The sequence below is a fragment of the Vicia villosa genome, linkage group LG2 (assembly GCF_029867415.1).
Source record: "Vicia villosa cultivar HV-30 ecotype Madison, WI linkage group LG2, Vvil1.0, whole genome shotgun sequence".
In the NCBI taxonomy this organism is placed as follows: Eukaryota; Viridiplantae; Streptophyta; class Magnoliopsida; order Fabales; family Fabaceae; genus Vicia; species Vicia villosa.
This window is the reverse complement of record NC_081181.1, coordinates 160,919,453-160,932,575: the sequence shown is the minus strand read 5'-3', so window position 1 is coordinate 160,932,575 and position 13,123 is coordinate 160,919,453. Positions and strand designations below refer to the sequence as shown.

The following is a 13,123-nucleotide window of genomic DNA, read 5'->3' as shown; positions in this document are numbered from 1 at the left end:
AGAAAGGAAAATAATCTTAGTCACATGGTGATTAACCGATGAGTTTTCCCAACAAAAAAATTATTTTATGACGCAAGTGCCAGATAGTCCAGACCACCGCATGCCAGATTAAAACTGAATCTAAAGTCTCCCTCTTGCCACTACCTAATCACTAAACCACCTCAAACACCTATGGAAACAATGTGACATATGCACTGGCCTACACTACCACTTAAAAAATATATACCAGATGAATCGTTATGTTACAAAGAACAAACAAGTGATCTACCGACTTTACCTTACCTAGACACACTTCACACTTCAACCCACAATCAACCGATAAAATACGACGCTTACCAAGATATTCCCTAGTCGAAAAACCTATCTTGCAACATCTTTTAGGAGAACACAACAAATTTAGACCAATTGTCCCAATAGAAAACCAACTCATGAATCATGTGATCCTACCTAATCCCACCCTTATCTACAAGAGAGGAAAAACCGTCATAGGCAGACTTCAATTAAAACATCCCATTAGGATCGGGATTCCAAACTCAATAATCCTTTGTTTGATCACTCCCTCAATAAACCCAATAAGGACCTTCATAAGCTAAACCTCCCAAATAAACATGTTACACATCCTATTAAAATTCCAAACCCAAGCACCCCCAACCAAAATGATACTTTGATAGTGGAATTTCATGAGTTCTCTAGTAGTATCTTTAACTTTAATGTTGTTTCTTCTCTTGCCACCTAAAACCTAAAATAGCTATAATATATCTATCAAAATTATTTTATAGTAAAAACATATAAATTTAAATAAAAAAACAAGTGGATACTAACTTATTTGAAATACAACATAAAATTGTTTATTTAGAAGACGACATGTGATTATTTTAAAATACTTAAATACAAGATATAAAGTATAAATACGTTCACATAGATGTGTATGTGTGCAACTAAACACAAATACAACATCAAGTTATTAAAGAAACTCCAAATACAAACACATACATGAGTTCACAAATTTTGCTAAGTTGAATCGATTAATTAGGAACACGAAAGTAAATTGGAATATGATTATGCTTGTTTGGGGAAGAATCCCAAACAGAAAAAGCACTTGAAGAGTTCAACCACTTGTGTGTCATTTCTGGATGGTGACGATCAATGACTTCCTTTAAGCTCTCAGTTGTGTTCACCCATTCCAAACCTTTTTTAGTGTATGTCTCTTCATCGTAGTTGCTTGTAAAAAACCTATCACCCTCTAGTCTCCTGTAATATGTATTAATATTCAATCAAATTCAAATATAATATAGTCTTGGAGTGAAAGACTCAACGTGTTTTTGCACAATTAATATATAAATAAAGTTTAATATTTATACACCAACAAATAAAAAGTTATACATATGTATATAACATGTTATTAGATTTATATTTTCTGCATTTGGTTTATGAGAAACGCGATGATTTTCGATAAGGTGCCGTATAGTTTCGACGTGGTGTATTCTAATATCTTGTATTTATCTTGGAATTGGCTAGATTTATATTTTCTGTGTGTGATCTTATATGTTTAATAACCTTTGAGTTGATATTTTTGCTCATATTACACCATGACTTGATGTTTCTGCTCATATTACACCATAAATATTAGTGTAATCTTCTTTCTTAAACCATGGTTAAGTTTGCCATAGTTAAATCCTGGAAAACTATAAAAACTTAATCACAGTCATTTAACTGTGGCTAAATAATCGTGGTTAAACAACGAATTTTCGGTAGTGAACAATAAAAATCAAACCTTATCCCTCAAGTAAGGTTGACTATAAGGGACAATGTTCGCCATGATGTTATACTCGTAACCATGCTTCTATCGAAATTGTTAATCTCAAGATATTTTTTAATAGCTTCTCTTATAGTTTTTCTAGGCATTCCTTTATCTCTAGATATGACTTGTCTCCATTTATTCTACTCTCCTTACCACACATTCAATATATCTTCTCACTACATGCTAAAATCATCTAAGTCTATTTTCCACCATCTTTTCTGATATAGGTGATAACCCAAAACTCACTCTAATATTGTCATTTCTAATCTTATTATGTCTAGTCTTACTCACATTCAATGCAACTTCTTTATCTCTTCTACACATATTTTATTCTCGTATTGATTTTTAATTGCTCAACATTCTATTCAGTACAATTTTGCAAGTCTTACCAGAGTTCGATAAAAAAATTCTTTCAACTTTTGTGACACCTTTGTCTCACATAAAACCTCTGAAAAACTCATTCATTTCAGTCACTCAACTTTTCTATTTCTTCATTATTTTGTATTAAAGGTTCAAAATATTTAAATATTTAAAGATGAATTTATAATAAAGATTCTTAATAGTATATATTAAATATTCTTAATAGTATAAATGTGATTTATGAAAACATAAAAAATAAGATAAAGGTGTAGACATCAAGAAAATAAAAATGTTAATTGTTTTTACCTAGATGCCATGAGAAGGAATATCACAAAAGCAGTCTCACTAATTGCAAAACCCTTTATCTTTTTCTCTGCCATGAGACCTACTAGCACATCAAGCTCCTCAACATCATCACCATATACTTCTTCCAACACTTTAATGGCTTCTTCATCATCAGTCAAATCTTCCCATTTAGAAATAGGTATCAACAATAGTCCTCTCCTAAATTGGTTATATCTTGCTACATTCCTCTCTCTATCTCTATAAACTGCACCATTTATTAGATCAAATTATAATATCAATTACACATCACTTTATAAAATAAGAAATAGTCTATGGATCCAAGAAAATAAATGGTTTTAGAATTTGAATTTGTGATTCATATATCTTACGTACCTTCAAGAGCAGCCAAGTCAACATGATCAGATCTTTCAGTGCCATCTATATTATGTGGTACTAAGTTTCTTAGCCATGATGGGTAGTTCCAAAGTTCTAGGGCTCCACAAGCTTGGTGACCCATTGATACTAATTGTTTTGCATTACCTATTTCCAACAAGGTCTTTTCCCCTTGTAGTCCAATCAAATCATTCATAGGAATCCTATATATTACCAAACAAAGGAGATTTATTAGATGCTTTGATCCCAAAAAAAGTGTTCAAGAATCAAGAGTGTGTTGATAATATTTCTAATAATTACTATCATCGGAAAAAAGTTATGATAATGTAAAACTAAGAATATAATCTTGTCATACTCTTTGATTAATGGTGGAGATTTGTTTTGTCCAGGAGTGGCAGATATGTCTCTTAAATGCAGTGAGTCAGGTAGCAGTGGATGCATTCTATAGACAGTGGCAAATTCCTCAGTTAAAGAGTATGGAACACCATGATTTTCTGATCTCTTCATTCCCACAAATCCACTCAATATGGAGTTTCCAACATGCCCAAATTTGTCCTTGAATTGTTTTCCCAATAATCCATACCAATTGGCTCGCATGCCTGCTAGCAAAGTGTCGGTTTTAAGAAGCTCAACAGTCCAATCTATGGTATGGATCTTCGCAATCACAGCTGAAGTCACCAATCTAGCATGGCGATAAAGTTCTTCACATGGTTTTAAATTGCGATTGCGGCTGCGGATGCGGTTGCGGTTGCGGATGTTGCGATTGCGGTCATTGCGCTTGTTGCGATGCGCATTGCGGCCGTTGCGGCGTGAATTTTTTAAAGGAAGTGTTTGAAATATTATATTGAAAAACACTTAATGTTATGTTTTTTCATTATATAAGAAGTAAATTGAGTTTTAGACTCCTAATATATTGATTTTTGATGAAAATACTTAAAAAAACATGATTAAAATTGTCCGATGGGGTTCCTAATGCATCCGGAAGCGAGACTTTAAAATCACACCGCAATTGCGGTCCGATGCGGTTGCGGAGGCAACCGCATCCGCAATATTGCGGGTGCAATTGCGGTTGCGGACCGCAATTTAAAACCATGGTTCTTCATCTTTCAAGAGTGGATATTCCTTCTAATAAAGTACAATATTAAAAGAAAATGTGTATTAGTTTTTTGTACTAAAATGACATTATAGACAACAATTAATAGACATACCTTGAGAGCATCACAAACAGCATTGTGTTCTTGAACAAAAAGGGTCTGCAAAGTTGTGACACCAGCCCAACTGTTACGAATGTCACCTGAAATTGCAGTTCCATCTTCATTATGAAGAAGATGACCTTCCTTTGATATTTTCAACTTCCCATCTTTAAAAGTCCTCACTTTGTTCAAAACTTCTTGATTGCTTCCATATATCACACTTCCATCCCTTTTATCATAAACATATACTCATGTTATGTGTAAGTAAGTTAATTTAAAAGGTCTTAAATTGAGAACATATGTAATAGAATTAGTCTTACCACCAAGGTGTACGAATGTTTGCATGTCCAGTTTTGATATCATAGAAACCAGTTGGAATTTCTTTTGTTTTAAAGAACTTGAAAGATTTTAATGGACATTGACTTGCAACTTCTGATGGTGCAGTGAGTTCAATCTATATATAGTAATGACATTTAATATTTTCTAAAGTCATAAGTATACACTAAAAAAAGCCAAAGATATAACTTCTGATGAAATCCATTTGAACCTGCTTAGTGTCCTCCAAATGATCAATCCAATCATGTATCATAAACTGAATCCAAGAAGCTGCAATCACATTGAATTGTTTTCCAGTATCCTTGTATGTTTTCCTCTCTAGAAGCTTTGTGACCACCACCATTGGATCTGGCTTCAACAACTACATAAAAAATAATATCCAATTTTATATAATTTTTCATTATAAAATTTTTCCACTTAAGTCTAAATATAAATCTCCAATTAGAAAAATCCAAAATATTTTATACCTTGTTCTTTTGATCAACAGGGAGAATATTTCTGCCAAAGAAAGATCCTTGACTTCCAGCACCATCATTAAAGGGATCATTGTATCTTCCATCAGCAGTTCTATATGGAAAATCAGATGGATTTGACCTAATCCCTACAGGTGTTGTTCCAACATTCAGGAGATTGTATTCTTGATGAAGATGACGCCTTATGGCTAAGTACAATAGCCCTAAGATTACAGGCAAACGATGCCATATTCCCAACTTATCAATGGAATGCACAATCTGTACAAGTCATGCACACACAAAAAAAACAACAAAGTTAATGTAGTTAGGTCCAGTTTTGCAACAACAACTATGTATATTATTAATAAAGTAACATGATAGAATATGCTAGGGCTAACTTTAGATCTAGGGTTGCAAAAGAGATAAAGACATAAAAACAACAATCTGATTTTTCTTACTCAATTACACACCAGCTCATTACAATATATAGTTAGGGTTTATCTAATGATAAAAGGGCCATGGGCCTACATAAAAGACAGCTAGTGCAGCAACTAAAAATTATTACTAAATACACCCTTTAATAAGTGTAGAAGTTCTTAAGTAAAATGGATCTTTTCTTCTCTCTAATGGGCCTTGAATTGCTGCTCTTATCAATACTCATAGGCCCAATGAGAACCTTGTCCTCAAGGTTCAAGGTGTTAGTGGCATTTTCGGAATTTTTGAAAGCTGTAAGAGGATCCAATGCAAGTGGGGCCGAAAATGAGGGTTGAGATTGACCAAGATCAGGGGATGAAATCTGGAATGGACGCGTGGCACAAGGAGGGATGGAGGAAGTTTGAAATCCGAACGTTGAGTGTGGGGAACGAAGAAGGTCTTCCTTGGGCAGTGGGAAGATAACGTTGGGAGTAGGTGAAACAGAAAAAGCTGGGTCTTTAATGGGAGTAGTTGGGTGGGATACAGCTGGAAATGGGGGAAAGCACGTGATGCAGTCAGTGGGCGAAATAGGACCGTTGGATATTGGACACGTGGCTAAATCATGCGTGGGATTGGAACCTGTAGGAAGCATTAGAGGTTTTCTATTAAGTACCGAAGTACTTAGTGGAGACATTTTATTTTCTCTTCCTTCAGTACTTTGAGAGAACTTCTCCATACTTCTAGATTTGCTCTGCTCAGTTTCACAAGAAATCTTTCTTTGAGATATTTTTTTACAAACACTCAGTTCTCTCGCTATGCTGGAGTCATCATCCAAGCTTGCTTTCTTCGGATCCTTCACGACCAAGGCCGGCACAGGTGAACCTTGTTCGACAACTGTTAGATCTGTAGGTTCTCCTTCTTGGTTTGGAACAAAATTAACGGTTTGATTTGCAGGTAATGGCTGAAGATCTTTCGTTGGGTCCTTTCCATGGTAAGGACGAAGCAGAGATATATGAACAACGGGATGGATGCGAGAGGAGGACGGAAGATCCAGCTGATACGCGACTTCTCCGACGCGCTTTGTGATTCTGAAAGGGCCAAAGTAGCGTTGGGATAATTTTTGGGAAAGTCTGTTGTGAACAGTTTGTTGGCGGTACGGTTGAAGACGTAAAAGGACCCAGTCTCCCACGTTGAAGGTAAAATGTTCTCTGTGTTTATTGGCTTGCTTCTCCATCTGGACTCTACTGCGTTTGAGGTTCTCTTTTAACTGTGTGATAATTTGTTCGTGTTCTTGAAGCAAAGTCGGGAGGTGATCGTTCTCAGGCGCGTTTGCGAGACAGTGATGGATGTTTGGTGGGTCACGGCCATACAAGGCCCTGAAGGGTGTCATTTGGATAGCTGAATGGAAGGAAGTGTTATACCAGAGTTCCGCCAAGTGAAGGAACTTGAACCACTTGCGAGGGTGGTCACTTACAAAGCAACGAAGGTATGTTTCCACAGATCTATTTGTCACTTCCGTTTGACCATCCGTTTCTGGATGGTATGATGTACTATATTTTAATTTAGTTCCTTGTGTCTTAAAAAATTCTTTCCAGAACTTGCTGAGAAACAAGGGGTCCCGATCCGAGACGATTGACTTAGGGGTACCATGCAAGCGGTGGATTTCGACAGAGAAGCGATGTGCCAGATCTTGAGCTGTGAACTTAGCTGGCAAGGCAATGAGGTGGATGAACTTAGTTAATCGGTCGCAGATCACCCAAATCACAGTGAAGCCGAATGAGTTTGGCAGATTGGTGATAAAATCCATAGTAAGTTCTTCCCACACCTGATTTGGAACTGGTAGCGGTTGTAGAAGGCCCTTCTTTTTTTGAGTCAAGTACTTATTTTGTTGACAGATTGTGCAGTGCTGAACAAATGTTTTAACTTGTTTGTAGAGTCCTGGCCACGCAAAAGAAGCTGATATTCTGGCCATTGTAGCTTTAACTCCGGAGTGACCTGCTGAAGGAGTGTTGTGGAATTCCTGAAGTATCGAGTGCCGGATTTCTGCAAGTTCAGGTATGTAAATTCGTTCCTTGTAGTAAATCAGCCCTTTTGCCACTGTAAAATCGTTCTGGTTCTTACTTGTTTGTACAAACTGTGTCAACATGTTCCTCCCCTGAGCATCGTGGGTGTAAAAGTGTTGAAGTTTGTTGATGAGATCTGGAATTGGAGAAGAGACAGCAAGTAGAAGGGATGCATCATCGCAAAGTTTTCGACTCAGAGCATCAGCAACTAAGTTTGTCATGCCAGGTTTGTAGAATATTTCAAAGTTAAATCCCTGCAGTTTAGAGGTCCATTTCTGTTGTTCCGGAGTCTGTATCTTCTGCAATAATAAGTTGCGTAAACTCTTTTGGTCTGTATAAATATGGAACTGTTGACCCAAGAGATATTGACGCCATTTTTTTATTGCCTCTGTTACAGCATACATTTCTCTAACATAGACTGAGGAAGCCTGAAGTCGCAGACACATTTTCTTGCTGAAGAAAGCGATAGGGTGTCCATCTTGGGAAAGCACAGCACCAATGGCCACACCCGAAGCATCTGTCTCAACGACGAAAGTCTTAGTGAAATCTGGCAAAACAAGTACCGGCATGTCGGTCATTTGTCTTTTTAATTCTGTAAAGGCCAAAGATGCCTCTGTACCCCATGTAAACTTATTTGATCTTAATAAATCGGTGAGCGGAGCGGCGAGAGTGGCGTAGTTGCGCACAAAGCGCCTATAGAAACCGGTGAGGCCTAAGAAACCACGGAGCGTCGTGAGAGATCGGGGTGGAGGCCAATCCAAGATTGCCTTCACCTTTTCTGGGTCAGGTGCAACACCACCTACAGAGATAACATGACCTAAGTAGTCAACTTTGTCCACTGCAAACACACATTTAGACATCTTAGCATAAAATGAGTTAGCTTTTAATAAGTCAAAAACGACCTGCAAATGAACTAGATGATCATGAAAATTGGGGCTATAAATAAGAATGTCATCAAAAAAAACTAAAACAAATTTTCTCAAGTAGGGTCTTAAAAGGTCATTCATGGCTGATTGAAAGGTAGAAGGAGCGTTAGTTAGCCCAAAGGGCATCACTAAGAACTCATAGTGTCCATCAAAAGTGCGAAATGCTGTTTTATGTGTATCTTCCGTTGCAACACGGATCTGGTGGTAGCCTGAGCATAAGTCTATCTTGGTAAAAATTGTTGCTGAACCCAATTCATCTAATAACTCATCAATTGTCGGGATTGGGAATCTGTCTTTAATAGTAACTGCATTTAGGGCTCTGTAATCAACACAGAAACGCCAAGTGCCATCTTTTTTTTTTACTAGTAAGACGGGTGAGGAGAAAGGGCTGGTACTGGGAATTATGGTTCCTTCGCTTAACATGTCTTGTATAATAATGGTCATGGCTTCTTTTTGTGAGTGAGGGTATCGGTAAGGCTTTACATTAATAGGAGGTGAGTTAGGGAGTAGGGGTATGTGGTGGTCATGATATCTTGGTGGAGGGAGGCCTTTAGGGGGTTGAAATATGGTGGAGTAGGTTTGAATAAGGTCAGAAATAGCAGGGTGAAATTCTATGGGCTTGTTAGGTGGGGGTGAGGGTGTTAGGTCAAGTTTTTGGGGGTCATGGTCAATCTGATTGAAGATCATGAGGTGAAATGAAGAGATGGAGTCAGTATGGACCATTTGTTTGAGTTGGTGAAAAGTAGTGGGTGAAGGATGGGAACTTGGATCTGCTTGAAGGGTAAGGGATGTATTTTGATGGGTAAAGGTAATAGATGGGATAGAGAAATCTGCTTGAATGGGACCTAAAGTTCTCAACCAAGCCATCCCTAAAACAACATCTGCCCCTTCAATGGGCAATAAGTAGAATGGTAGGTGAAAGGGTTTGTCTTGCAAGGTGATTGGAACGTTGTTACAAATTCCTTGGCATTGTATGTGAGAACCGTTGCCCACCATTACAGAAAAATTTGGAATTGGGTTTGTGGGTAAGTTCAAATGTTGGGCAATTCTGGGCTGTAATATATTATGGGTACTGCCCGTATCCACCAAAACCATGACTGGCAGCCCACTAATGATTCCTTTGAATTTAAGAGTTTGGGGTGAGAAATGACCGGTTAAGGCTTGAGTGGATAATTGAAAATAAGTATCATTATGATTTTCCTCAAAATTGTCTTGATCCTCACTCGCATTCAATGCTGTTGATAATTGAGGAGATTCTTCCTCATCCATTAGCAAGAGGAACTTGGCAGTAGCACACTTGTGGCCAATAAAAAATTTTTCATCACAATTGTAACAAAGACCTTGGGCTCTTCTTTCTTGTAATTGGGCAGGTGTCAACTTTTTTATTGGGAATTTTGGGGTAACAATGGGATTAGGTGGTCTGGTAGGTTGGGGAAATGGAGAAACGCTAGTTGTGGCAAGTTTTGTAGTTGATGAAGGAAAAGTGGAATTTGGGCGGCCATATTGGGTTTGAGGGGGTTTAGAAAAACGTGGTTTGGAATCTTTTAATTTGGATTCAATAAGTTTTGCTAAGCCAATAGCTTGGGAAATTGAGGTGGGTTTATGAATAGCCATTTCGTTTTGAATTTCAATGGTGAGGCCAGAAATGAAGCAATTTAAAATGGCATCAGGTGGTAGACCAACAACTTGGTTTCCTAGTTTTTCAAACTTAGTTTGATATTCCACAACAGTTCCCTCCTGTTTCAACTTAAACAATTCTGCCTGGTGATTTTCATAAGACGAGGGACCAAATCGCAATTCTAAGGCTTTAGTAAAAGAAACCCAATCAGACAGCAATGAGTTTTGGTGCATCCATTTGAACCACCCTAAAGCATCATCTTTCATGTAAAAGAATATTAAAGATAATCTATTTTCATGAGGCATATTATAAAAACTAAAAAATTGTTCCGCTTGGAACAACCATTCAAGAGGATTAGACCCATCAAACATAGCTAGTTCTAACTTAGGTGTTCGTAAGGGTGGTAAAGGTGGAATGTTGGCATATTGGGGAAAAGGGGGTTGAGGGAAAATTGGAATATTAGGGTTGGGAGGGTAGAGTGGTGGAGGTGGAATGTAGGGTGTAAAAGTAGAATGAGGTTGAGGGGTTGGAGTCTGTAGCATAGAGTTAACAGTAGGGATTGAAGGAGAATGTGAGAAAAGTGGGGTGGGTCTAAAAGGGGTGTTTTGTGGGGTAGAAACTGTGTGAGGGTGGGAAGAGTTAATAGGAATACCTGCTGTATGAAATGATCCACTGTGAACAGTACCGGATCTGTGATGAACAGTTCCGGAGCCGCCATGAACAGTACTAGCTCCGCTATGAATAGTGTTGACGGGAATAGTTCCGACGTGAACAGTGTCTGCGTGCTGTTTTTCCTTCCCAGCCAACAGTTTGTGTAGACTTGACATGACAGCTTCATGTCTTGAATCAGAAATGACTTTTTCATTGTCAAATCTGGTTTGTAGCTCCCCAACTTGCTGTGCAAGGTCAGAAGCTGCCAAATGAAACCTTTCATCCATTTGCATTTGAGTATCTTGCATAGCATTGTTAAGTTGAAGTTGGGCTAGGTTAACAGCTTCCTCTATGATTTCTCTAGAAGAAGGATTAGGAGGTTTTGGGGGTGCCATGAGTTCAAAGAGATGAAAGCACCAATGATAGAATATGCTAGGGCTAACTTTAGATCTAGGGTTGCAAAAGAGATAAAGACATAAAAACAACAATCTGATTTTTCTTACTCAATTACACACCAGCTCATTACAATATATAGTTAGGGTTTATCTAATGATAAAAGGGCCATGGGCCTACATAAAAGACAGCTAGTGCAGCAACTAAAAATTATTACTAAATACACCCTTTAATAAGTGTAGAAGTTCTTAAGTAAAATGGATCTTTTCTTCTCTCTAATGGGCCTTGAATTGCTGCTCTTATCATAACATGAATGAATAATATAAGATATAGTTAATTTTGATGAAGAAAAGTAATTTTACAAAGAAGAGAAAAGCATCAATGATGGACATTTTGGACACTGCATAATGAAAATCTGGATGGATGGAATGTTTCACAACTCTTGAAATAAGAGTTCTAATGGGATCAGTTACTATGGACCACATGGTTTTGATTTGATGAAATATGTGTTTGATATTATTAACAGAACAACTATAGGATATTTATAGATGCAAGAGTTAGAATTGAGTCTCATATGGTGGCTGAGAGTGATCATTTTTACAATAATCACTATTATCTTGAATAATTTAACTGTAGAGAAAATTAATTCAAATATACTACCACGAGGATAATCATGATAAATTTTTTAATGTCATATATATATATATATATATATATATATATATATATATATATATATATATATATATATATATATATATATATATATATATATATATATAAATATAAAATAATGCTGCATATTTCCAAATAAAACGATAGCTAGATCTAATTGAATACATATTGTTTATTGCAACTAGTGTTGCTGTGGAGAAACCAAGAAAACATATGGATAATAAAACAAAACAGATGAACTAATTTGAAATTTGGATTAGAGAATCAAGATGTTTAACACGTGGCCATTTGGATTTGAGGGTTAAAAAATTAACAAGTGCCTTTAAAATATTGTTTAAAGAATTAAAAATAATAATTTTGTACTATCTTTTTAAACCATGCAATACAATGCATGAATCTCTGTTTTAAAAAGATTAGATTTGAATATTTTAAAATGAAGTGGTACGAAACAAAAAACAGTGGGTGTGTTTTGTTATCATCTTAATACATTGCATGAATGTCTATTTCTTAACATTAGATTCGAATATTTTAAAACAAAGTGGAGTGATGTAGTCAATGGATACACGTGGTTTTTCAAATTTTCATTGAGAATAAATGTGTTTTCCCTAGCACCTACACCTACAATTAAGAATATGAACATGTGTTTATAAATGGAGATAATTTTTACTCTACAAGTCAGTTTTGTAGGGTTGAATTAGGTCTAATCACATTTCTTAACATAATATCAAAAGTCTCGTTTGAGATTTGGTAGATCAACTAGTATCAAGTTTTCGCTATCGGATCACCTGCCATTCATTTTTACACTTCAGTTGCCTAGTACTGGACATGAGGGTGTGACCTGAACATATACTTAATTATAAGTGAGAGCAATCTTCACCTTATAAACCAATTTTATAGGATCGAGTTAAGTCCAACCATATTTCATAGCACCTACAAAAAGACGTTTTTCAACCCCTTAAAAAAGGTATGAGTATCATCGTATAGTTTTCTAGAGAGAAAAACTTAAAGAAACAAATAAACGAATTCTTAGAATTCATTGTTTTAATTGAATTTTCTTTTAGAAATATTTTTACCAACACTTCTAAACATCTTGTAAGAGATTTATATGAAAAAGGAGGAGAAATTTGAAAATAATTGGGTAGAAAATAAGAGATGTTATGAATTTGAATGAGATTTTTTTGTAACTTTTCTCGAAATCTATTGTAATAACTTTTGAATTGTAGTGGATCAAATAATTTGTCTCCCTAAAAGTAGATTGACTTGATCAAACTAAGTAAACAAAATATGTGTGTACTTGTCATTTATTGGCTACTCCTTCTTGTGGTTTTGCTTACACTAGTTAGAACATTATTTTTAGCTTAAGACTACTTATTTTAGTTGATATTTTTTTTGTTTCACTCAACAAAATTCTTGGTGTATTTTTGTTAGACAAGTTACTCCAAACACAATAAGAGTGAATCGTGTAGGTTTGAAAAACTATGTCTAATTAAAAAGTATTTGATCAAATAAATTGTTTAAGACAATTTTATCAATCCAACAAATATTAGACATCCGAATAAATTT

At 36.1% G+C, this 13,123-nt stretch overlaps 1 protein-coding gene across 1 annotated transcript; it reads right to left on the bottom strand.

Annotated features, from left to right (window-relative positions):
- Positions 1-805: 805 nt before the first annotated feature.
- LOC131652762 (alpha-dioxygenase PIOX) lies at positions 806-11,457 on the bottom strand. Its single transcript, XM_058922719.1, has 10 exons — positions 11,248-11,457; positions 4,836-5,099; positions 4,580-4,729; positions 4,353-4,486; positions 4,048-4,261; positions 3,942-3,964; positions 3,195-3,545; positions 2,840-3,042; positions 2,468-2,711; positions 806-1,251 (listed from the first exon to the last, which is right to left on the bottom strand). Exons 1-10 carry the CDS (start codon positions 11,368-11,370, stop codon positions 1,026-1,028), a joined length of 1,932 nt encoding a protein of 643 aa, XP_058778702.1. The 5' UTR covers positions 11,371-11,457; the 3' UTR covers positions 806-1,025.
- Between the last annotated feature and the right edge of the window lie 1,666 nt (positions 11,458-13,123).

Bases quoted from the DNA above. Each gene is read 5' to 3' on its own strand.
- LOC131652762 (XM_058922719.1), bottom strand. From the start codon at position 11,370: ATGTGGTCCATAGTAACTGATCCCATTAGAACTCTTATTTCAAGAGTT. The intron at 3,546-3,941 runs TGAAGAACCATG...TTTAAAACCATG, and splicing joins GAATATCCACTCTTGAAAGA to TGAAGAACTTTATCGCCATG. The intron at 2,712-2,839 runs GTACGTAAGATA...TAAATGGTGCAG, and splicing joins TGACTTGGCTGCTCTTGAAG to TTTATAGAGATAGAGAGAGG.